At 39.8% G+C, this 26,767-nt stretch overlaps 1 protein-coding gene across 2 annotated transcripts in view; it reads left to right on the forward strand.

Annotated features, from left to right (window-relative positions):
• Positions 1-4,605: 4,605 nt before the first annotated feature.
• The window catches only part of COLEC10 (collectin subfamily member 10), a 39,400-nt gene continuing 17,238 nt past the window's right edge, over positions 4,606-26,767 (forward strand). The window contains exons 1-2 of one of the 2 annotated variants that reach the window (XM_045049878.1): positions 4,606-4,899; positions 26,317-26,388. In XM_045049878.1, the coding sequence (XP_044905813.1) occupies positions 4,752-4,899; positions 26,317-26,388 (220 nt within the window). In that variant the 5' untranslated portion in view covers positions 4,606-4,751. The remainder of the gene's footprint in view (positions 4,900-26,316; positions 26,389-26,767) is intronic. The other variant, XM_023248493.2, reaches the window with a different exon arrangement.

The following is a 26,767-nucleotide window of genomic DNA, read 5'->3' on the forward strand; positions in this document are numbered from 1 at the left end:
AGCCTCTCCAGACTCTGTCTTCACATGACCTTCTCCTTTTGTCCCTGTGTCCCTCTTGTGGGTGTCTCCTAAGGACACTTGTCACCATCACCGAGATAATACAAGATTATTCCCTCTTGAGAGCCTTAGCTTAATTACATCTGCAAAGACACTTTTGCCAACTGAGATCACATTTACAAGTTCTAGGGATTAAGTTGTGGGCATATTTTTCATGGGCTCACCATTCAACCCCATGAAAAATGGGTCAAAGAATAAGAGTGGGGAAATATCACATATCATTCACTTTAGTGGAATGTTTTATTCAGACAAGCACAAAACCAAGCCTGAAATTTCAATGCCTTGGGAAGAGGAAGACAAAAACATTCAGGAAAATGTGGAATTACAGAGACAGTTTCATAAGCCAGTCACTAAGTCCTGTCTTTTTAGAGTTACCATTAACTTCTTCCAATTTTATACCTGCTGAAAACTTGATAGGTTTTATTGTCTATTTCCAAACCATGTTTTTCTAAAAAGAAAACAAATGAATTGTTTTACATCTCAGTAGAAATTCTTTGGGGCATTAGGTATCTGTCTGGGCATTAGGTATATTATTCACACACTAAAATGAATACACTTAACATAATTTGACCACTTCTTTTCATTTATCCAATCACCTGACCTATTCTATTTTATTTATTTTTTAAAGGTTATTTATTTATTTATTTATTTATTTTGAGAAAGAAAGAGCAGGGGAGGGGCAGAGGGAGAGAGAGAGAGAATCTTAAGCAGACTCCATGCTGCTCATGCCCCTTGCCTCAGGAGTAATATCTAGAAAGACCTGCGATGGCTGATGTCAGAGAAATTACTGCCTGTGCTCTCTCGTAGGATTTTTATGGTTTCAAGTCTCACATGTATGTCTTTAATCCATTTTGCGTCTACTTTTGTGTATGCTGTAAGAAAGTGGTCCAGTTTCACTCTTTTGCATGTAGCTGAGTAAGAACTCATGAAATTGTGTCCCTCTGTTTTTCCTGCAAGTTCCCCATGCCTGGGGTGCCTGGGGTGGGATCTGGTCCTCCCCCCTCTTCACACCTGTGGTGTTCCTCCCTCTCACAGATAGTACTGGGGGTCTGTTTGGCTTCTGACCATGTCTCTGCCCTTCCCACCCTCTTCAATGTTGCCTCTTCTCTACATCTAGCTGGGGAGAGTCTGTTCTACCAGTCTTTGGGTCATTTTCTGGGTTATTTAAACTGAGTGTATCTAGATGTATCTGTGGGATGAGTGAGTTTACTCTGCCATCTTCTCTGGAAGTCTCTATGAATTGTTGAACTAAAAAAAAGGAGCGGGGTGGGGGAGGGAGAGGTTGGAAAAAATAGGCATAGGCTATCCCAAGGAAAAGTACTAAGAACTATTATTTGCTTCAAACTGCTACCAGTGGATTTCTACATATAAATGTAATGAATGTATTTCACTGTTTGCCAGGAAATGCTTGAAAAAAAAAAATGAAATAGATTTAGAATAGTCTAGGGGCGCCTGGGTGGCGCAGTCGGTTGGGCGTCTGACTTGAGCCAGGTCACGATCTCGCGGTCCGTGAGTTCGAGCCCCGCATCGGGCTCTGGGCTGATGGCTCAGAGCCTGGAGCCTGTTTCCAATTCTGTGTCTCCCTCTCTCTCTGCCCCTCCCCCGTTCATGCTCTGTCTCTCTCTGTCCCAAAAATAAATAAACGTTGAAAAAAAAAAAAAAAGAATAGTCTAAACAACTTAAATAACACCTATTCTCAGAGTATCTTAGAATTAAGAAAATACATTATATATCAAGTCTAAACTCACTTTATATGCCTTATAGCAATTGAAATTGAGTGTTTTGCTCTGTCATTTGTCTGGTTATGATAGATGTGGAATTTGAGGTTGCTCACACCATTCTATGGATTCCCACTATTATCCCATCACTGTTAATATGGCAAATGAAACCATTTCGACATTTTAAGAATATGTGAAAATTAATGCATCTTCAAAGCTTAAGCTTATTCACCTTTATGGAAGACAAGTGGCATTTTAAAAAGCAGGAATTGGGGAAGTGATTTGTATTAGACTTATTTTGGTCCCTTTTTCATTTTTTTTTTTCGTTTTTTAAAATGTTTATTTATTTTTGAGAGATACAGAGAGAAACAGAGCGCTAGCAGGGTAGGGGTAGAGAGAGAGGGAGACACAGAATCCGAAGCAGGCTCCAGGATCTGAGCTGTCAGCACAGAACCTGACATGGGGCTCCAACTCACGAACTGTGAGATCATGACCTGAGCTGAAGTCCAACGCTTAGCCCACTGAGCCACCCTGGCTTTCCTTTTTTGGTCCCTTTTTCAATTGGTGACTATTAATCAGAGTTCTCCAAGGAAACAGAACCATCAAGATATGTCTGTATCGATATCCATATTCTGTATACATCAGTATTATCTCTAAATTGAGAGATGGAAGGATTTGTTGTAAGACATTGGCTCACATGATTATGGAGGCTGAGAAGTCCCATGATCTGCCATCTGCTAGCTGGAGGCCTGAGAAAGCTGGTGGCATAGTTTCAGCCCAAGCCCCAAAGCCTGAGAATCAGGGAAGTAATGGTGTTAAGTTCACTCTAGGTGCAAAGGCCCAAGACCCAGGGAGATGATGCTATGAGCGCCAATCCAAGGGCAGGAAAAGACCGAAATCTCAGTTTCACCAATGAGGCAGAGAGGGAATTCTTCCTTCCTCTACCTTTTTGTTCCAGTAAAACCCTCAGTGATGCGGATGAGGCCTACCTGGATTGGGGAGGGAAATCTGCTTGACACAGTCTACAGATTCCACTGCTAACCTCCTCTGGAAACAGTGACACATGCAGCCCAGAAACAATGGTTGGCCCAATACTTGGGCACTCTATGATGCAGTCAAGTTGATACATAAAATTAACCTTCACAGTGATGTTAAACAGAATGCTTATCTTTTTGAACCTCAAGTACTTTGTCTGCAAAATGGGCATGCCACAGGGCTATCTTAAGGCTTAAAAAAGATACACTTAAGAGATCAACCCTATTTTGCACATAATGACTATTCGATTAATGCCAGTTCCCTTTCCCCCCTCTCTTCGTATTGCTAATAAAAAGGTCCAGTTATGTCATATGATAAACCTTTTGTTAGGGGTTGAATTGTGTCTTTCCAGACCAAAAAAAAAAAAAAAAAAAATTCATATGTTGAAGTCCTAAATCCTAGTACCTTATAACATAACCATATTCAGAGATAGGATTATAAGAGGTATTCAAGTTAAAATGAGATCATTGGGGGGCAGCCCTAATCCACTAAGAATGGGTAGGCTTATAAAAAGGGAAACATTTTGACATCGAGAAACACACAGGGAGAAGACTGGAGTTGTACTGTCACAAGCCAAGCAAATACCAGAAACTCGGAGAGGGGCTTGGAATAGATCCTTTTCTGGTGTCTTCAGAGCAAGCATGGCTTTATCAACACCTTGGTCTTAGACTTCCAGCCTCCAGAACTATGAAAAAGTAAATTTTTGTTTGCTTAAGCCACTCAGCTTGCAGCACTTTGTTAACAGCAGCCCTAAAAAACGAATACGCCTGTATTTCTTACATTGAGCATTACTTGTAATGACATCTCTTAGAAATAATTCTCATTAGCCCTTATCAGGATAAGGACCTTATCAGGATAAGGTCCTGATTTTTAAGCAACAATAATAGGGGCACTTGGTTGACTCAGTCGGTTAAGTGTCTGACTCGATTTCAGCTCAGGTTATGATCTCGCGGTTCATTAGTTCGAGCCCTACATTGAGCTCGGCGCTGACAGCATGGAGCTTGGGATTTTCTCTCTTACCCCCGCTCTCTCTCAAAATAAATGAATAAACTTAAAAAAAAAAAAGAAATGTAATAACATAGAATCCCCCCCCCATTTTAGCAAAAACTTACTACAAACATCATTTTAATAATGTTGTCAAATTGTCATGTCATACTCTCTCATATGTTTGTTATTTACTGTGATTTGCCAGCCATAATGTATTGTTAGGCAATTGATGTCCCTTCCTCTTTTTGCCGCATTTTCTCCAATAAAATATTGTCCACATTTCAGAACATTTTCTTAAAATAGTGTAAGAGAAAGGCAATAACTGGACCAAAGGCTGTAAACATTTTTAATATTCTTGGTACTTATGGCCAAATTGCTTTGTAGAAAAGCTGCTGTTCATTCCTTGGGGGTTTAATCCCAAGACAACTCTTTGTAATGAGAGAAGGAAATAAGGTCATGAAGAACACCGGGAGCCCTAGCTTTCAGCTGCCGCCAACAGGTAATGAATATTTCCTTCAGAAAAAGCTCAAAGCCCTGCGTAGTGCTTCCATGTCATGCAGGTAATTCAAGCAGTCTCTGACACCATCTTTCTGGAACCCAACATATAAATGCAACATAGGATATTAAGTTGTCAGCTCATGTACTGAGCAGAAGGCATCTCTATCCTCCCTGCTCTCTAGGTTGTTTCTACTGACCTGCACACTTGAGTGTTTAGCTCAGAGATAATTTTCAGTAAACTGTTGTCACTTGAAAATAAACAGTCTGGATAATGTACGGTCCATTTGGAGCACTGAGAAAATAAACAACCTAGGATATGCTTTCTTCTTGTCTTTGTGGCCCTTTTTGGAATGTGTGCTCCAGATACACTACCTTCTTCCCCAAAGCAGAAGTTTTATTTGAAATAAAGCCGCTTGTTTGGCACTTCTGGGCAATCATTTTTGAAGAACCACAGCCATGAGTGGCTTTGGAGCCCTACTTGGAAGAAACCAGTTCATCCTTCTGGTGCTTTTTCTTTTGCAAATTCAGAGTCTGGGTCTGGACATGGAGAGTCGTCCTACCACTGAAGTCTGTGCCACACACACTATAGCACCAGGACCCAAAGGTGAGCAAAGAAAAACAAAATGTTCATATATAATAAGCGAACTCTCTTTTCTCCTCCCTCAACCCTGCTGGAGCTCTCAATGACTTTCTCTTCTCCCTCTTCCTCCTTCTTTCCTTCTATTTTGCAAAACCTGTTATTTATTTTAAAACCTCCCTTCATGTTAGGCAGGAGAATGTGGGGAGGGGGCAGGACGCGCCCAGGTCAGGAGAAAATTCCCTCCTCTGTGCTGCTCCAGGGGAAGATACACAAGCCACAACTTTGTTCTTTCAGCGATACTTTCCTGAAGATCATCTCTGTTCTTGGGCTGCTCTATTCCAATGCCTTTCTCGGTACTGATTTTGGTAAAGCTACCAGGCAAAAGCTCAGTAAAGAGAAAATTAAATCTTTCATATATCTCATAAATTCGTGGGGTTCTGGTTTCCAAAGAGGAGGAAAATTTTTGTTGAGGATTGCAGGTAGTATATAAATGAACATTTCTTCATTGAAAGTGGAGTCTTCGGGGCCAAGTGCCTTCAGTGGAAGGAGGATAGACTATTGCAAAATTTTTTCAAGTAGAGCCAAGGTCTAAATGTGCTTCAAGCAACTGGTTGATAAAAAATGCTGCTGTTTTCCTGGTTTCAGTTCTGACCCTTTTGTTCTGAAAGTGGTCACTGCAGTGTAGATCGGTGCCCTTATTAGTAATTCCTGCTATGTTTCTCCAGGCTATAGGGTGGAAGAATCACAGCTGCTTAAAATTTTAAGCAGAAAAAAAGGGTCTTTCAGAAAAAGCAGAAATACATCGCCCTATGCTTGTCTGTTATTTAAATGTGTATTGCTTAAAGTGCATTTTTTGTAATCAGTGAATTAATTTCCTCCTAAGATTGCAATCCAAGCTTTAACCTTTGATACCATAAAATAAATGCAGGGAACAACAATGAGACCTTGGGGCTTCCAAATAATTTCTTGGGTGAATAAATGAATAATGTGAGGGCAAATGTTCAGAAAAGAAAGTTTTGATTAGAAATAAAAGTATTTACTTAGAACTATTAGTGGCCTTTCCATCAAGAGTATAAGAAACTTTGTGCCATTCCTGGGCTCTCATGGAAAATGCTGAAAATTGAGTTTTCTTTGTTCCTGCAAATGGGAGAGTCCATTTGAGAATAGCACTGTTGAACAATTTTCCTTGCAGAGAAACTACAATGTTCAAGCTGTAAGAAGAATGGGCAAAGCTCTGCCAAAATAATATCCAAAATATAATGGATTCCTATTCAACAATTCTATTTATTCCAATCAGCCAACATATATTGAGTACCTATTAAGTTCCAAGCATTGTTTTAGGCATAATAGATGCATTCAATAACATACATCAGTGTCATGAACAGTAGAGAAAAAATTTAGGAGGGAAGGAGGGCAATTAATATTTATTGCGTAGCAGCAGCCTATTTGCCATGGTCTTCTTACCCTCATTTCTTAATGCAAAATTTCCCCCTTCCTCCTAGAAACCTTGCTAAGATTTCAAATGATGTAAATCTCCTTCACTCTCTTCCTGAGCCTTGTAGAAATTATGAGATGATTACAAGCAAAAATATGACAGAATGAAGAAGTAAGTCTTCCTGGGTGGAGATACTTGGAAAGGAGCCCTCTAGAACCCTGGGTTCCAGAACTAAGTCTATTAGGGACCTGGTATGACGTCTTCTTCTTTTCCCAGAGCCTGGGGACTTTGCATTAAAATGAATTTTAAGTCCCTTCTTATAAAAGAGATTCCCCAATTCTGGAACGTACTGAATACCTACGACATCTCAGGCCTCATGTTAGATACTAAAGGTTTCAAATGAAAGCACTTGTCCTAAAACGTGTCTGCATTTCAAGCTATCAGATTGCAAACTCTTGGACTCAGGGCTCAATTAATTCATTTTCTCTTTGCAAATTGCCTGTATGCACGCACATGGAGCAACTTATACATGTTCATCCCTGCCTTTCGGCCACTCGAGGCACTGTGCTGGATGCTGTGCTTACAGGGAAAAACAGGACTTAGTTTTTGTCTTCTCTCAAGATGTCAACTGCCATCTACCCTACCTCATTCCTTCCTGAAAGTGAGCATAGCTCCTCCCCTCCCAACAAGGCAGATTTGCATATTTATTTCCACAAAAAAAGGAAGGAAGGAAGGAAGGAAGAAAAAAAGAAAGATAAAGAAACAAGCTTGACGGATAAAGAAACGTTTTAAAGGACTGAACTATTGCTTCTTTTCAATATATTTTCCTACGAGCAAACTGGTCTATATTTTTCTTCAAGGCTAATCACGTCAATACCATAGTTACTAGTATCGCACGCAGAAACTTCTCTAGATACCCTGAGAAACATTAAAAGGAGTTTTCCCTAAATTCATTTGGGAGACTGGGAGCTAAATACATCATTTAGAGTTGTACGTGGAAAACCAGTAATGCTAATGTGTCATATATTATGTTTTCCAACATACACTGATCATTTTTTACTGCATTACTTCCTGAGCATGACTTGGTGGTAAGAAAGACATTGAATTCAATCTGATCTTCGGTATGTTATTACACCTATTGAGTTTTAGTTTCTTTATTTGCAAAGTGAGCTTCATCAGAGAACTGTTTGAAGAATAATATAAGGTAAACAATGTAAACTTTAAGCCTTGTAGACATCATAAATAGATAATTAAATTCTACTTATCTTTCCTTCCTCTCCCTGTTTATCTAAGTCTGTTGAGTAACAATTTTGGGAATAAGCATTGTTCCAATTATCAAAACTTCTTTGTTGAAAGTCGTCTTTTCTTTCTGTGCCTTAAGTTTACTATTGTATGCTGTTCGGCCAGAAAATGTTCTTTCTTTCCCACCTACGTTGTTTCGTTAAACAATTCGTGTAAAATTCTGACCTCTAGTGGTTTTAATTGAAAACAGCAAGGGTGATAAATTTTAACAAGAAATGTTAAAAAGAAATGTAAAACAATAAATATTTGAGTGATGATTCACAATTTCCAAAGTATTTTCAAGTAGATTATCTTGTTTTATTCTCACAATTTCCCTAAGTGGTAGCAATTACTTTAAACTTAAAGATAAGGAATCAATCTCAATGAGGCCAAGAGGAACTCTCAAACTCTTTCACATACTTACAGAACAGATATGCAATTTGAACTTTAGCCCTGGGTGTCTGGCTCTGGGTCCAGTGCCATTCCATGACATCTGCTGGTTTCTGTTAATTTCTTTAACATTTATTTATCTTTGAGACAGAGAGAGACAGAGCATGAACGGGGGAGGGTCAGAGAGAGAGGGAGACACAGAATCGGAAGCAGGCTCCAGGCTCTGAACTGTCAGCACAGAGCCCCACGTGGGGCTCAAACTCATGGACCGCGAGATCATGACCTGAGCCGAAGTTGGACGCCCAACCGACTGAGCCACCCAGGCGCCCCCACTGGTTTCTATTAGAATCAGGTTTGGAAGTATATTCCACTGACCCTTGCTGGTAAGAAATGGATGCAAGAATGCCTAAGAACACAGTGTTCATGCAACATCACAGCTCAACATTGTACCAGTATATGCTGAAAATAATGATTGCCTCCGCTTTGATAATCAACTCCATTACCTTATTAGTTCGCTTGGAAATTAAAGGTATTTTGCCTAACAGCTTTTGTTGGCTTCCATTAGTTTTCTTTTCTTGCAGAGATTTTTGCTTTTCAATGACTTTTGTGTGTGTGGCCTAAAAGTTTCTTTGCGATCCATCTGGCTTCTCCCTACTTGTACCACATGAAACTGCTTCTTCACCTGTAGTCTGCTTCAAGCGCCGTTGCTTTGTCTCTCATTCTTAATCCAGAACCTTTGTACTCAATGCTCCCCTCTGTCTGGCCCAACCTTACCCCAGTCCAGATTTTCCCAAAGATAGTTCCTTCTCCTCATTCAGGTTTTAGCTCAAATGCCATTTTCACAGGAGGCCCTACCTGATACCCTTCATTTTCTGGTCCTGGTAATTGGCACAAACTTGAATTGTTTCCAGGAATCTTCTCAGTCTCTAGTGCAAACAAGCCTTCTTGTGACTTCCCCAGACGGATGGCCAAATATGCCCAGAAATGTCGGGATCACTTTCACAGCCAAAATGGAAGTCTCACTACCTGTAATATAACTATCGGAGGTAATTTGGTTTCATCCCAAATTACACATTTTACATTCGTTAAAGCTGAAGCCCAGAGAGGTAGAATAACTTGGTCTAGGTCACACAGTGGTTAATTGGTGGCAGGGCTAGAACTGGAACTCATATTCCATTTTTCAGGCCAGTCATTGTTCCATTCTACCATGTTATATCATCATCCTCACATTTTGTCATTCTCATTAAGCATGAAATGATCCTTCCCTTAGTTTTATAAATTAACATTAGAAAAGGAGTTCTGTGAGGTCAATGTATAAACATGGTACAGAATTGTTTTAGCTCGGTCACCTTGATATAAATTAAGTTGCTAATTTCTTTCTGGTGACTTTATCAGAGAGGTTAAGCAAGTAGGTATTTTCCCAAGACCTTTATATTAACGGCATTAATTCACTAGATTCTTTCATTGAGAGTTTTAATATGCATCCTACGCCTAAAGACAAACCCAAATTTTAAATGGTTTGGCCAGGTTGTTCTGAACGATTTTTCCTCTCCTTTTCCTTTTGGATAGATACCAAGAAAGTACTTCAAGGTTAAACCAGAAAAAGAAGAGTAAAACTCCAGTCAATCAAAGTGTGGGCAAAGACGAGTCAGGAGACCCTGAATGATAATGATTTTTAAAAAATTAGCTTGTTTCGTTTTAATCAGGATGTGTCCTTTACTCATGCCCCCTCTTTCCCCAACTCTCTTGCACAGTAACTTGACCACCTATTTGTCACTGCTAGGGCCACCGTAGTAGGCACCTGCATGTTGGTAAAGATCATGGACTTTGAATTTGAGCTCCACTACTTACCTGTTCACGAGACCTTCAAGCCTCAGGGCCTTCATTTTTAAAATGGAGATGATGACATTGTCCATGTCAAATACTTCATTTGAAAATTAAAACATGTTCGGCACATGGCTCAGCCATCCTCATTTTTGCCATTAGCTTCCATTTTCGATTACCAGCCACCATAAGCTGCTTCTTTCCCCCATCCTGACAAAAGGCTCACAGACTGTAAAGTTGGCTCTGTGAATAGAAACCTACCCAGGAAATGCCACTATCTTCTGCAGGTTGCTGCAATTTCCTGCCTAGTGTAGCCCCAAGGCAAAGTCCACTTTTGTTCATCAGTAGCTCACAAACTGGAGACCACCCTTACCCTTCACTAATGTTGCCTTCTTTCCGCAGTTGGCAGTTCTCCAACTGAGCCTGGTAATCTTTATCAATTAAATAGGAATAGCAATAGTGTAAATACCCCTATGGATGGAATGGGATTAAATGAGTTAAAACCCACAAAACCAGAAGTCAGTTTTCTTTCCAGTAAGAAAAGATGGGATGATAATAGTGTGAGTACTTCATAGGTTAGTGGTGAGGAGAAATGAGTTAAGCCGCACAAAGCACTTAGCACTGTCTCTCACATATTGCCAAGGACTCTTTAAATATCAGAAAACCGTGGATTAGCAAAACTCGAGAGAAAACAGGAATGTGTTTCTTGTGTTGGGGGTCTTTTTTTCTTCCTTTAAAGAATATTTTCCCGTGACCCAGGCCGGCAGGTTTGTTCTCCTTGGATCTTGACCATATACGTAGGCCAGATACAAACTTAAGTCTCTCACTCTTTTTTTATGTTTATGAGATATACTTCTGTTAGAAATGGTGTGTTTTGGCCTTTTCGCATATTTTTAGGATATTCCAACCTATAACCAGTCTGGCTGCTTTTTGCACCACATACTTGACCTGCAATATTCTATACTTTCACAAAATTCGTTGGCAACGTTCTCTGCTACAAATATGTGCAGTGAAAATATGACACTCAAAGGCTCAAGTGTAGTAGCAGCTAAATAATGTAATTGTTTGCGAATTATTTACTATAATCATTCTTGATTTGAAAACTCTAGAACCATCGTTTCACGTCTCTTGTGGCCACTTGAAAATACTGGTATCTGTTAAATAAAGTGTATGAATACGAGTCTTTAGAATTCACAAAGGTTTATCAATTATTTTTCATTGGCTGTAGTGACATACTACAGGAATCATTATTCCTATTTAAAGAGAAGAAACTAAAGCACACTACTCTTGCCTGTGACCCTTCTGAGGGTCATTTATTTGCTATCACCCAGGGGCGACTGTATGTGCAGGCACTGCAGTCTTGAGTACAGCCAAAAATAGTTTAAATGATGTTGCTCTGCCTGGCTTGAGATGAACAAAAATCTAGAAAAGGATTTTGACAGGCAGCACCAAAGTTCCCCACCCCACCCACTCCTCAGACCACATGCTCTGTGACCAAACAGACCCTTATGTCCAATGGGAGATGAACAATATGCTCTAGTAAGTAAGCAAGTAAGACAATATGCTCTAGATCAAAGCGAAAGTCCCCAAAGAGATGGAGGGACTTTGACATATTACAAAGGAAGTTCTCTGGAATGCATTTATCAGTGTTACCCTAGCACTTGAAGTGTAAGGCTGGGCCAGTGATCTTAGGGCAAAGTCAGTACTAGTCCATAGACACAGACCAAATACACTGAAATAATACTCACATAGAGTGTGCAAAAGCAAGGGAGATGACCTACTTTCCTAGGTTAGCGGACCATTAAGATGACATTTTATTTTTCAAATTAGAATGGACTCAACATTTTGATTAATCTCTCTCTCTCTCTCTTTCTCTCTCTCTCTCTCTCTCTCTCCCTATCTCAACTGTCTCTATATTTTGTCTCCTCATGATCAAAGGAGGAAATATCATGTTAGTATGTTTTGAAGATGACCCAATCATGCCAATGTGGAACTTTCTCCTGCTCCCTCTTCCTGATTCTCTAACATTTTAACTCTGCACAGATGAGTGTATGCAAAATTAAAATGCTCAGCATTCATTGATACCAGGGTGTTTCTGCACCTGCCTATAAGGCTTTTCTATTGAGAACTGAATCTCCCAAATGCATCACTCTTACTCCCTGTTCTCCTGTATTCCTTCCTATCTTACTTTTTGGATTTAGAAACATGGGTGGGTGTGGGAGGTTAGGGTATAGTACTCTGCCATGTCAAAAATGCATCACTAATGCAACAAAGTTATTGACTTAATTTTCTGGTCAGTGGCAACTTACTCTTGGAACAGGGGTGTCCACTGGAGGAGAAAGTAAGTGTTATTCCATCTCCTTTTATTAAAATCAATCTTTTAATAAAGTAGAGCACAGAATGTTTTCCCTATTCCAGCTCCAATGGCTTCATTGTAAATGGAAGCTCATTACATTTTGTTAACCTAATTTTCATTATACCTTGGGTTTTCTTTCTTCTTTTTTTTTTTCTTTTTTCAGTTTTCATGCTATTTTGTAGAAGTTGTAAGATTGTATCAGGTCTGACCAGCCAAATGATAGTTTAAACCAGAAGAGCCATTGGAAGTCTGAGTAGGAGAATGAAGCAACTTAGATTTTTTTTTCAGGTAGATGAATCTCTTGGCAAGGTTAAAGGTAGACTGAAACACTGAAGGATGTGAGAAGCTCCCAGTGGGATATGAACTAAAAGCAAGAGATTAATGAGGGCTGTTGGGATAAGAAGAGAGGGGGAGATTAAAGAGAGATTTCAGAAGCAAAACTGGCAGGTTATAATGAGTTCTAAACAGTTAGGGCTGCCTCTGGACATTCAGATGGAAAAGTCCAGCAGGCAGTTGAAAATAGATATCGCAAACATTTTTTACGCATTTCTTCTCTACAAAAACAAATCTCACTATTTGTCTTGACTCACGGTTTTTGTGACTTGTCTCATTTAGGGGAATCATCAAGGAGGAGGACACCGCCATTCTCACAGATAGGTGGGATGCCCATGGATTGGGATACTGGGATATAATCGCACAGTTATTACTTACGATGTTACTCTTTTTCTTCAAATTAGTTTCTGCCCCACTTTGTACTGAAAAGAATTTTAGACAGAATGTTGTATGTTACATCTACAGAGTGTTGTGAACGTTTCAATGCCAGTGGCATAAATCTCTGGAAGCAAAAATACACTTCAGCCAGGGAGTTGCAAATCTGCACAGCCAAGGAATGGGCTAAAAGAGGCACTGCTTGCCCTTGGCCTCTTCTTTGCATCCCTCTAATTTCTACTGGCTAGAAATTCTAGGTGGCTATTGGATGATACTGTTATAAATTTCTCCAGTGCTCACCTCATTCCAGGCGCCGTTTGACCCTTCATGTGAATTATCACATTACTCCCCTCAACAACACTGTGAGGGAGATATTTCACTGCTCTGATTTATAAACAGCTTAGACCTGTACAATTTAAGTGGGTTGCCAGTGGGCCAGTGATGGATCCAGGACTTGAACTGAGCCCTTAGATCCCAGATCTTCCACCCCTAACTACCGCACTGCATTGCAAAAGCACTCGCCACTTCGTCCTGGATGGATGGGATTTCTCCTTGCATTTGTTTCTACTGACATGGCTGTGAATGAATTTTAATAGTGAATGATATGTGCAGGCAGAAGAAACCTGCCCAACAAACCTTGATATTGTATTTTTCATTAAGTACAATGTTCGTTGTTGTTGGGTTTTTTTCTTCCTGTTACTCAGACATGCAGTGACTACAAAAGACTTGTAGGTTCCAAGTAAACCAAGTAAAGCTGAAAACAAGAGGAGGTGCTTTATAATCCAAGTAGGAAATATTGCAGGATATTTGAAATCTTCACTTTTCTTTGCCAGGTCATACAGGAATGAGCTGAAGGAGGAATAAAGTTTTTCGGTCTCTGAAACTGATGGGGCACAATAAAAGAACTGGTTGATATCATGGTCATGCACGTCAACAACCTGGGTTGGATCACAGGAAGCCCCCAGTAAACACAGTTGTTATCATTACTGACATTGATATTGTTATTAGATAACTTAATTATATGTCCTTATATATGTTATTTCCTTGCATTACTTAGCATATTAATATAGAAAAAGCACTTCTTTTCTGTTTCCTTATTTGACACATTATCTTGTCATCTGAGGAGAGAGCAGTAGAGTTTAATAAAAGCCAAATCTCCTTACTCCCATATCACCGATCTTTTCAAAATCGCACCCTGTTAGGTGCCAACAACACACATGACAATTTCCCTTTCGTAATACTCATGACATTTAGAAGACCTTGTTTGGTGTCTCCTTCCAACCAAACTTTTAGGCTTAGATCATGTCTAGTCTGAGACCGTGCCGTATGCCTAGGACTCAACACAGGACTTAGTAGTTGGTAGAGACTCCATAAATATTTGTTCAAGAATGAGTGAGCAAATTGTGAAGTTTTGAGCAGCTCTTGAGAGCAAAGTGTAAAATATCTGCCCTCATCACAAGGAACTTACACTCCAATTAAGGAGTTGACATTAACACAAAAAGTTAAATAACAGTGCATTTTAAAATAATACTCCAAGGCAGCAATTATAGAGTAGTAACAGGGAAGCAGATGGTGAATTACCAAGGAAATAATTCTATCAATAAATTCAGAGAATTTAGAATTTGAGACAGACTGATGGGTAAAATTTACAAAGGGAGAGAAGGGCCATAGTTTCTTTATATTATTAATGATTTATTTTTTAAATTGAAAGAGTATTTTATGCTTGTTAAACATATAGCATGTATAAATATATGCAGAATAAAGATGCATAAAGAAAAAACTAATGATTTCACATTTCACTGTCACTCTTCCTTTTCCAGACCCACTTCTCCCATGTAATCATCATTAAGAGCTTGGTATTGGCACTTTTCTCTATATTTTTTCTGTTTATTATTCTTTCTTCTAAGTAAGATCATATGCATGTGACTCTCCAAGAGACATTCTTTTTTTTTTTTTTAATTTTTTTTTAACATTTTATTTATTTTTGAGACAGGGAAAGACAGAGCATGAACAGGGGAGGGTCAGAGAGAGAGGGAGACACAGAATCGGAAACAGGCTCCAGGCTCTGAGCTGTCAGCACAGAACCTGACGCGGGGCTCGAACTCACGGACCGCGAGATCATGACCTGAGCCAAAGTCGGCCGCTTAACCGACTGAGCCACCCAGGCGCCCCGAGACACTCTTTATATACTATAACATGGAGCTCGTACTTTCTCCAGAGGTCTCGCTCTAACTCATTATTTTTAGTAACTGCACAGTATTTCTTCTTGTATTTTCATCAGTTCCATGATGACAAACTTTCAGATTGTTTATGGTTTTTGTTTTTGCCACAGCAAACAAGTGTTTTCATATACGTAAATACACACACACACACACGTTCTTACAAGTAGTTTTTAGTTCTTACAGTTATTCCCATAAAATAGGTTCCCTAAGGTAAAATAGATGGTTTGGATTCTTTGTTTTAATCCTTATTGACAGACTAGCTTCCAGAAATGGTGTAGCAATTGATGTTGCCAGAAGCAATGACTGAGTGCTCTCTGCATCTGTGGCATCGTTTGATGCTACTAGTCTTTTTAGATTATTACTAAATCTAAAGGCAAAGTACCATAAAGACATTTCCATATGTACTATTGTTCTGACTAATAGTATGGGCACTTTTCATCTACCATTTATTACTTATATTTTTAGATCATCTTTTTATTTCACTTATTATCTTTTTGCAAAGGCTTTTTGCATGTTAAGAATATCAATCATTTTCTGTATCTTAGTGCTTGATTTTTTTCCCTTGTCTGTCATATATTTGTTTATAAACTGTATGTATTTACGAGGCATCTTTTATCATATAAAAACTTTTAATTTCTCATATGGTCATATATGTTTTTCTTTTCTTTTATGACGTCTGTGTTTTTTTCCTCTGAAGAGACGAACTTCAAACAGAGAGAAAAGTGTGTGGCACTCAATGGAGGCATGAATTGAAAGACATTTTAATAAAAAAAAAATGAATAACCAAGTTGAACAGGAATAGAAGGTTATGCAACTCAGTGACAGAAAATAACACCAGAAATTTCCACCGATGCCAGTCTGTGAAAGTCCAAATGCTAGACTAACTAGTTTGGGCTTGGCCTATAAACACAGAGGAACTGCTGAAATGTTTTGAATGGGGCAGTTTTATAATGAAAATGCTATTTTATAAAGATTAGTCTGCAAGATGCTTTGAAAAAGTGAAGTTCAGATCTAAGGAAACCAGTATTTAAACAATTATTCATTGAATAGACACTATTCTAGGCCCTTGGAGTCACTGGTGAATAAAACACCATGCAGACCATTTAGGGACCACCCACAAGGAATAGGGATTATATGAGGACAGGAAGAGGTAGAATGATGGCAGTAGTGTTAGGAAGAAAAAGAAAGGACACATGTGAGAAAAAGTAAGAATCAAGGTGGAAGTTAGGAAGGAGGAATAGCCAAAGCCAATCTGGGTACTGAGCCTGGGAGATTAGAGCGTGGTGGCAACACTGGGAGACAAGGGCAAATTAGAAGAGGGAACAGGGATGCCTGGGTGTCTCAGTCGGTTGGGCTCTGACTCTTGATTTCAGCTCAGGTCATGATCTCATGGTTCATGAGTTCAACCTCTTGGGATTCTCTCTCTTCCCCTCTCTCTCTGCCTCTACCCGCTTATGTGCATGCACTTACTCTCTTCCTCTCTCTCAAAATAAATGAATAAACTTAAAAAAAAAGAAGAGGGGACAAAAATATGGGGTGGGGAGAGTAGTAGAGCCAGTCTGGCTGCCTTCCTAGATTACAAGCCATCACACAGACCTTTCTCAGCTGACTCAAGTCAATTCATTAATCAGCCATTTGAGCGAATGACATTTCAATCAATTACTAATTTATTTAACTGTATTCTCATTAAGCTCACATTTATCTATCTTAACTTTAAGGGTGTTATTCCCTTTCTTTTGAAAACCTTTGCTGAGAAAGCACCCATTACATCTGAGACGCTGTGCCAAGTGCTAGGGATACAGAGAATATAGTGCATATCCCTGACCTGTCCCATCATGTGACACAGTGTGGTGGATGCTTTGAAGTAGGAGGGGTGTTCCCTTCAGAAAATGAGATGATCCTGACAGTTAAAGAGGGAGATGGCAGCAAGAAAGTCTGTACCAAGAAGACTCCTGGGGAAAGGACGTGACATGTGAGCAGAACCCATAGGATGCATGGTTTGGATGGAAAATAAAAATCCACATGAACTTTTATTGATGAGAACAGTGTAGTAACAACCTGCCCTCATATAATGACAAATTTGTATTTTATCTTATTTTTTCACTTAAGTTATGAATTTATTCTGGTGGAGCCCAGTGCAAGGGATCCCATTTCTTCCGGAGAAAGAATAGGGGAGAGTTTCAGGTGTAAGCAGGTAAAGGCAGGTGTTTCCTCCATTGTGCTCCCATAACAGCTCCTCTTCTAGCATTTATCACAGTAATTATAGGCCTATCTTCTCCTGAGGTTTTGATTTCCTCATAGGAAGGCCCTTTTGTCCTGATCTGTGACTAGTAGACACATAAGTTTCCTTACATTAGTAAGGAAGTAAACTTAAACTGGTTAGTCAAACAAGCAAACAGAGGAGAGAAGGGGAATTTATAGACTCATGTAACAGGGAGGGATTCAAGCTGCACTATATCCAGTCCGGAGTGAGGTGCTCAGGACTCAGTCTTCATACCTTGCTTCTGCTTTCCTCAATAATGACTTCACTTTAAAGAAGCTTCTCCCTTCGTGGTGGTCAAATAGATTCAGATATTTCAATAGTAGTTTATCCTCTCTGCAACCCTTGCAGAAAGAGCAAGTCTCCATTTTTGAAAGTTATAACTGCTTGAGTTGTTGAGGAGACTGATCTACGAATTGAGACTCACTGGCTCTTGGTGAGTCACATGTCCATTGCTGAACCAATCACTGTGGGTTAGGTTTAAAACACATGGACGTAGAATAAGAAGCGTGGTTTCCTATGGAAATTTGTGGGACTGGTACTAGAAGCACAGAAGAAGATACCAGGAAGGTAAAAGCAAGAGATCCCCACTATACACTCAACATTTAGTGGATCATTAAGGGCACACTCAATGCACAGGTATCCTCTGTGAAATTTGCCATCCATAATATCGTTTAATCTTCAAGCAACTCCGTGTAAGAAAAATGTAACTATCTCAACTTTCTAGTTTAGGAAACTGAAGCAGAGAGAGTACGCACTATACTTATATTAGTATAATATGAAAGCGCTGTTAAGTGGAGATGTAGGAGTTGAGCCCAGGTCTCTGTGACTATGAATTAGTCTGCTAGGGCTACCATAACAAAATACCACAAACTGAGTGGCTTAAACATCAGGAAGTCATTGTCTTGCAGTTCTGGAGGCTGAAAGGCCAAGGTCAAGTTGTTGACAAATTTGGTCTCTCTTAGCTAAGACCTCTCTCCTTGGCTTGCAGATGGCCGCCTTCTCACTGTGTCCTCACATGGCCTTTGCAGGGATTTTTTTTTTTTTTTTTCATTTGTCCTTGTATCCTTTTGTATGTCTGAATTTCCTCTTCTCATAAGGACACTGCCAGATTGGATTAGGACTGCCCAAACAGCCAGAATTTAACTTACTCATCTCGTTAAAGGCCTTATGTCTAAATACATTTGCCTTCTGAAGTACTGGGAGTAGGGCTTCAACATGAAGGGCTCCAATATGAATTTTGGAGATGAGGAAACAATTCAGCCCATAACAGGCTATAAAACTCCTATTCTTCCCATTGCACCAAGCTTCCAAAGACCTGTGGTTCTGAAGGCTGAGACCCTTGCCAAATTGTATCTTGGTTAAGAGCTGCTTTCTTCCACAGAAGATTGTCCCTTGGACAGCTTTTCTCCTTAGAGGCAGGCAGCTTCCTATGGACTAAAATGAACTTAGTGCTTTTGTAATCATATCCCGACTGTAGGACCAAAATAAACATTTTGCAAATGCTTTAAATGTATTGGGAAAGATGTTAATTGTTTTACAAGGATGGTCTTATTTCATGCACATTCTTTATAACTGGGTGAGATAATGTTAGGGAGGAGCTCAGAAAAATCTCTTAGAGGACCCCTGCCCTACTGTCATGGAAAGATGTTTTTCCATTCATGAGGAACATAGTATTTTATTATTATTATTATTATTATTATTATTTTGCTGTTCTTCTTAAGCCAAGATGGCCAAGGTCTGGGTCTCCCCTGACCCACAGATAAGTTGCCTCATGGCAGTGAAGATGCAAAGTAATGTCTACACGTCATTCTTCCTTTAAAAACTATGCTTGCTCATTTTTTCTGCTTTCATTAAAAGAAATATGAAGAAAACCCCCTCCATGTCTGAAATGGGGAAAGAGAGCTGTGATGAAATGTCACCAAGGGTCTGTAATCTCTCCACAGTTTATGACCACTATCTTTGAGGGTCAGTGAGCCATGCTTGCAGAAGCCTGATTTTAAATTACAGATCACCTTCTCCTGTTGGTTCCTGTTATCCAAGTGTTTGTTGCCAGTCCTAGGATATGAGACCATTTGGAGAGCTGAAAAATCCCACCTTCAAGGAATGGGCAGGTAACACTTGACATAACCTGGCAATACACTGGATAGGGGAAAAAGGAAATAAGAAACCTTTGTACTGATTTCTTCCTCTACCTGCAATTTCCATCACAAAGCTATTGAAATGAAAGAAAAATATCATGTGTTTCAACATAAGGAAACAGCCCTCAATTCGGGAGACTAAACAGGTAGTTACTCTATTTCCATTTACAGACAAGACAGAAACTTTGAGAGGTTAAATACCACACACACAAAGGGATATAATTAGAAATTGAATTCAAGATCTGTAAGAATGAAGCCCATGGATTTTATCAATATATCCTCCCAGCCTCACAGGGACTGCAGTCTTCTGTGAATGACCAATGGAAATGTGTCTTCTCCCAGCCACTCTGGTCATGACAGTTTCTTGATTTATTAGGAGTCCTTTCAGAATTAAAAATGGAATTTTTGTCATGATTTGTTTTCAGTGAACCTAGGTTTATTCCTCTGAATGTCTGTCTGTCTTTCTAAGGGCTCACCTCTTTTTATTAGTTTATATGCAGCACAGTAGTACAGGCTCAAGATAAACGAGGTCACAGAACTCTATAAAGATGGCTTTAGCAAATCCCGGTAGTCAATTAAAATTTAAGATTGACATAATGATATTATGTGTACACAGGAGAATGTTCCTACTTTTTAGAGACCTGCTGAAGTATTTAAGGAAGATATGTCGTGATGTCCGTTATATACTTTTTTTAAAAAAATCAATAAAAATACATAGATGAAGCAATGACAACATGTTAATTGTTAAACCTCAGTAATGGGTATATATCTATTTCCATTTATCTTTAATTGTGTGAAAATTTACTTAGCACACATAGTTAAGTAAAAAGGTAAGTGATGATTGTAGGATAAGGATTGAGGTAGTGAATACAAAGGAAGGTTTAAAAGACATGTCATTTCGGGGCGCCTGGGTGGCGCAGTCGGTTAAGCGTCCGACTTCAGCCAGGTCACGATCTCGCGGTCCGCGAGTTCGAGCCCCGCGTCGGGCTCTGGGCTGATGATGGCTCGGAGCCTGGAGCCTGTTTCCGATTCTGTGTCTCCCTCTCTCTCTACCCCTCCCCCGTTCATGCTCTGTCTCTCTCTGTCCCAAAAATAAATAAACGTTGAAAAAAAAAAAAAAATTTAAAAAAAAAAAAAAAATAAAAGACATGTCATTTCTGGTGGTGATGATGATGATGATGCTAATCATTCTCACACCTCCCTTCTCTTCTTGTTAAAAGAAGAACAGATGAGTTTGCCAAGCACCAGGCACCGTGCTGCACACTTTTCATGCATTGTCTCCATTAGTCTACAACAATCCTATGAAGTAACGATTATTTTCTCCATTTAATGGATGGCACTGGGATTCAGAAAAATGATAGATTTTGTCCCAGAGCTCTCTTCACCAAAGGAGGGCAGTCCCTTTGCCTTAGGGAGAGCTGTGTAGGAGTGACTGAGTTGAAAGAATTCAGGATTAATGGGGAGAGAAGTAAAGGCACAGAGGGACTGATAAACAGAGGGACTGGGAAGAAAGCAAAAGTAGTAGGTCCCAAGGATGGCTGAATATTTCGGTAAAAGGATGAGGTGGTGATCCAGGAGGTAAAAGTACTGGGAGATAGTCCATTTTATGACTGTACTAAGATATGTGGTGTATAGGAGAGGTCCAGGGAATAATCGATATGACAACAGAGCTTTCCAAGAATGAGAATGTAATTGGCAAGAAGGTGTAGGTAGAGACGAGAGGGATATATTTTGGAGAAGAGTGCTGGCCCCTTTAATAAAGCACCCCATACCACCTCCTGCACTCAATTCAAAGGCTGATCAGGAGGAGGATTGCTAACAACCTCCTCCTAGTCCATAAGACTATTTTGGCAGTGGGAAAAGTTCAGCTTCTAGTGATTTTTCTTTAGCATTTCCAAAACCAATTCACTAATTTTTAATAATTGCTTCCTTTGAGCAGGGGGTACTGACCTAGGTTCAGCAATTTCAACTCAAACTAGACTTTAATTTTTAAAGACTTTTTGCTTGTTGGGGGAAAAAAAACTTTCCCTTTCCCTAAGAAAAATTAGTCAGCTGTGCGCTCTGCTGGAATTCTGGTGGAGAGATTATCACAGCAAGCTGGCAGCCTGGGGGGGCCGAAACAAATCATTTTTGTAAAATTGAAATTAGTTCATTTCAATTGATAGCTTTTCATTTAATTTTAAAATGTAAGTAGCTATTTTTAAAAGGAAAAAAGAAAGTCTAAACTGCACTACTAATCCAATGAAATATTGCCAAGAGGATGAAAGCAGACAACTGTGAGCCATGTGGGGGATCCTTTCCAAAGCTTGCTTTTATACCTCTCTTCTGTTCTCATTAAAGCAAGTCTCAAAGATCAAATGAACCCAGGGTTCAAGCTGAAGGCAAGGGCACGAGTTGTTTACTTCATCTCTGCCAGCAGCCTGCTCAGCACCGGGCTGGGACGCAGGCACACAGGTCAGAAGAAGAATAATCCTATTTTCACCCTCCCAGGTCTCCATCAGGAGCCACCAGGGAGCAGTAGATGACTAAGTCCCTCATCTGGCTGCTTTCAGTTAGATACTTGCTTGAAAACGAATGGGAAAGCTCAGAGAAAGGTGGAAAAGAAGAAGGAATAATGGCACCAATAATTTTTGTGGTTTCATGATTCACAAAGTGTTTCACATACATCCCTGCCTTTGATCTCACTTTTTGGTGAGCAGGACCCGTATCTTTGGTCCCATTGTACAGAATAGCAATCCAAAACCCAGAAATGTTAACAAGAATTTGTTCCCAATCAGACAGTTTGTTCAGAACATGGGCTTTGAAGGCAACTGCCCTGGTTTGAATCCTGGCTTTATTACTTACAAGCTCTGTGACCCTAGGAAGTTACTTAACCTTTCTTTGACCCATTTCTTCACCTGTAGAATGGAGCTAAGAATATCCATCTCAAAGTTGTTGTAGAGGCCAAATGATAAGATGTATATCAAGTGCTAGGTACCCTTTGGCCCATAGTATTCAATAAACACTATCATTACACTTGTAAAATGTTTTATGGCACACAAAATATATCCAGCTCAACTGTATTTATTAGGCACCAGACACAAACAATGTGTTAATTTATGAAGATGCTAGAATAAATCACCCATAACCCCAGCCATCCCACAGGTCACAGATGAGTGTAAGGAATAACACAGAAAAATGGACTCAGGATAAAGTGATATTTTCAACAATGAAGGTAATTAAAGGGAGGATTTAGCGCAGCCTGAAAGTGTTAGAAAGGGCTTCCTGAAGGAAAATACTTTTCTAATTTTACCTTTACTAAAACCCTCTGAAGCTCTGCAGAAGATAGTATTTTGTCCATTCTCCAAATCAGTGAATCAAGGCTCAACAAAGGTCAAGGACGTCCCAAGCTCCGTCAGCTAGTGAGTGGCAAAGCCAGGTCTCAATTATACTGAACTACCTCAAGGATACATTCCCTGTGGATTAAGTCATTGAGATGCTTGGCTGTTTTTTTTTTCTTTTCTTTTCTTCCCCACTGTTTCTTTTTTTAAAAAGGAACAAAAACAGCCATTCTTTCCGCATCTCCCCTTTTTCTCCCTGAAAAATTTGACACAGTATCAAATTATTTAAAATCCACAATCTGCTAAGGGTCACAGAATCCTGGATTGGAAGGGATAAATGGAGGGATCTGGTAGGGATCTGGAGGCACAGAAATACACATGTTGAATCCTAGTACTGCCATCCACAAGCTCTATGACACTAGGCAAGGAACTTAACCTCACTGAGTCTATTTTTCCATTCAAAAAATGGCACAATAATAGTTTTCACCTCCTAGAATTGGTATGATGATCAACAGTGCCGGCATACATTATAATAACTCAATAAACATTGGCTACTAATTTTATCTAAAGAAATGCCACTTTGTCCATCCACTTCACCCCTCTGGTCTGATCACACAAATCATCTGTGTGTTCTTTTTTGAAAGCTTCCCCGGAAGGAGATTTTAGAGCTTCACGTGGGAAGTGTTTTAATGCTTGACCCATCTCATGACCTGGAAATCCAACCGTTCCATACTTGGCTTTTTGACCTGGAAATCCAACGGTTCCATACTTGACTTAAGCTTTCATTTAAAATATTTACGTTCTGCTGTCAGGAAAACATAGAGAATGGCTGAGCATGCTTTTTCTGGACAAGTAAATGACATCTCAACTTTCTCTCTCCCAAACTGTCTAATCTGAGGAGCTTCACTTTTGTCCTTAGAAGTTTTTTGTTTTTGTTTTTGTTTTTTTTTATCTACTTCTTTCCATTAGTGATGGACAGGACTCCTTCATATCCTGAGATTGCTGTGGTGATAATTCAGGTAGCAATTCAGGTCATAATATCAGGTCATAATTCAGGTCATAATATCGTGTGTGTTGTGTTCTTTATTTTCAAAGCACAATTGCATACTTACCTTGTTGATGCTAAAATGAGAGAGGTAGGGAAGGCAGGTATTAAGTCCACATTAAGGATGAGGACACTGAGATATAAAGAATAACAATATCCACCATTGCTAAGAACAGATTATGTTCCAGGTCTTTTATGTATTTTATCTTATTAAAGTTCTTATAAGGGCCCTTGTTTTGTAGGCATTATTAGCTCAATTTGTATGGGGGGAAATCGAGACTCAGAAAGGGACGTCACATACCTAACTTTCTCCAGATAATGAGTGGTCAGGTGATAAAGTCCAGATCTGCCTTATTCTAAAGCCAATAAACTGTATCACTGACTTTTGAAGGGTTGCTCAACCCATCAGAGACTAACATGACCTTCGAACCCAGGGCTCCTGATTTATGGTCCAGGACACTTTTCATTAAAACACTCATTCTGTCCTTGACTAGATGGGGTGTGAGAGCTAGATCCACCTATGACTAAGATAGTTGCTGCCCACCTGGGTGGCTCAGTCGGTTAAGGGTCCGACTTCAGCTCAGGTCATGATCTTGTGGTTTGTGAGTTCGAGCCCCACATCGGGCTCTGTGTGAACGGCTAAGAGCCTGGAGCCTGCTTTGTATTCTGTGTCTCCTCTTCTCTCTGCCCCTCCCATGCTCATGCTCTGTCTCTCAATAAATAATAAACGTTAAAAAAAAAAAGATAGTTGTTGCCCACACAGAACTGCTTTGCAGCTGTTCCTGTTTCCTACCTGTCTTCTATTCTTAGCTTCCTGGTCTATGCCTACTACTTGGGGGTCTCTCAAACATGCAGTCCGAGAGTAAGAGTTTACAAAGTATAAGTTATAATTTATATATTTTACAATTTGTATATATTTAATTATATGTAAGTATAGAATATTATTTATATATGTATTACACATCAATATACATGTTTGAACATGTACATGCTTCCAGAACTGGCCAAATTCACTATAAAAATAAAGACTTGTCATGCCAGATATGATACACACACACACACACACACACACTGGAATATTACTCAGCCATAAGTAAGAGTGAGATCCTGCCATTTGCAACAACATGGATAGACCTAGAGAGAATTATGTTAAGTAAAATAAGTCAGACAGAAAAAGACAAATACCATATGATTTTACTTAAATGTAGAACCTAAAAAGCAAAATAAATGAGCAAACAAAAAGCAGAAACAGATGTAAATATGGAGAACTAACTGGTAGTTCCCAGAAGGAAGGGAGGTGGGGAGATGGGAAAAATGGGTGAAGGGGAATAGGAGATACAGGCTTCCAGTCATGAAATGAATAAATCACAGAGATGAAAGGTACAGCATAAGGAATATAGTCCATGGTATTGTAATAGTTTGTATGGTGATAGATGGTAGCAACACTTGTGGCAAGCGTAACATGACCTACAGACTTGTCAGATCAGACTTGTATACCTGAAACTAACATAAAATTGTCAACTATACTTCAGTTAAAAAAAAAAAAAGAGGGGAGCGTGGGTGGCTCAGTTGGTTAAGCATCCAACTCTTGATTTGAACTCAAGTTATGATATCATGGTTTGTAAGATCGAGTTCCACATCTGACTCTACACAGTCAGTGTGGAGCCTGCTTGGGATTCCCTCTCTGCCTCTCCTTCTCTGCCCCTACCCCACTCATGCACATTCTCTCTCTCAAAAATAAATAAACATTAAAAAAAAAGATTTGCAAACTTCTCAGGAATTCACCAGCAAAGACATTTCTTCAAACATAAAGTTAGCTAGGTTTGCAAACTTGAGAATTTCTTGGGAAAAATTTGAAACTGCCCTCCTATCCTACCTATACTGAGAGCAAGGGGAGATGAAGGAAAGAGGCAGACCACTCCAGATTGGTAGGTGGTGATGTGAATAAGCAAGGGAAGTTACATATGAGGCTTGTCTTCAGTGGTGGTAAGACAAGAAAGTTTCCACACCTGCCTGCCAGAATCTCAAAAGTTTATATAGATGCCTTTTCAGGGTTCAGTCACATATACCTGCCAGATGGTCTCAACAACACCTCACTCTGTCAAAGCTGCATCCTTGAAATGGTTCCCACTGTGGGAATGGTGGTCATACATTGCAAGATAGGGAAAGGGGTGAGTAGCTTTTTTCCTGGGTCTGGTTCAGAGGTCAATGGGTGGTCACATCCCTTTAGTGACCTCCCCCAACAGCGTGCGAAAAGTGAAAGAGTAAAGATACCAGAAGTGTCCTCTCTTTCCCTGACTGTCCAGTCTATGTGGGCCCATGAACATAGTCACATCGGAGCTATAAGGCAAGCCCTTGGCTGAGGAATGGATTCCAACCATGTTCACCACCATATCCTGGGGAGGGTGTGCTATGTTATTATTCGAGCTGCTCCACTCATTCAATTTCCATTTCCAAAGGAGATGATGGCGAAAAGGGAGATCCAGGAGAGGAGGGGAAACATGGCAAAGTGGGACGCATGGGCCCGAAAGGTAAGTGCAATGATGTGAATGTGACACTGTAATATTAGAATTGCTTTCCTCTCTCTACTGGCCTTGTCCTGGAGATTGGCAGCTTTTGGAACACTCTTGGCTCCAAAGATGAATGAAAGGTACTTCAGATATGAATGTACTCATTACCAGAGAGCTCCTATGACAGTGGCTGTCAATAAGTCACCACACATTTCTCAGGCTGCCTCCTTAGGATGAGCAGGGGTGGGATATTCCAGGAGACCTAGGGAGGAGCAGTCTCCAGAAATATCTAAGAAACCACGAGTTTTAGAAACACAGCTGGGTTCCTAGCTGTGTCTTTTCTCAGAATACACTGCTAAGCAACTCCTTTTGGCTGACCTAGAGTGTAAGGAGGGGGATG

Source organism: Felis catus, chromosome F2 (assembly GCF_018350175.1).
Source record: "Felis catus isolate Fca126 chromosome F2, F.catus_Fca126_mat1.0, whole genome shotgun sequence".
In the NCBI taxonomy this organism is placed as follows: Eukaryota; Metazoa; Chordata; class Mammalia; order Carnivora; family Felidae; genus Felis; species Felis catus.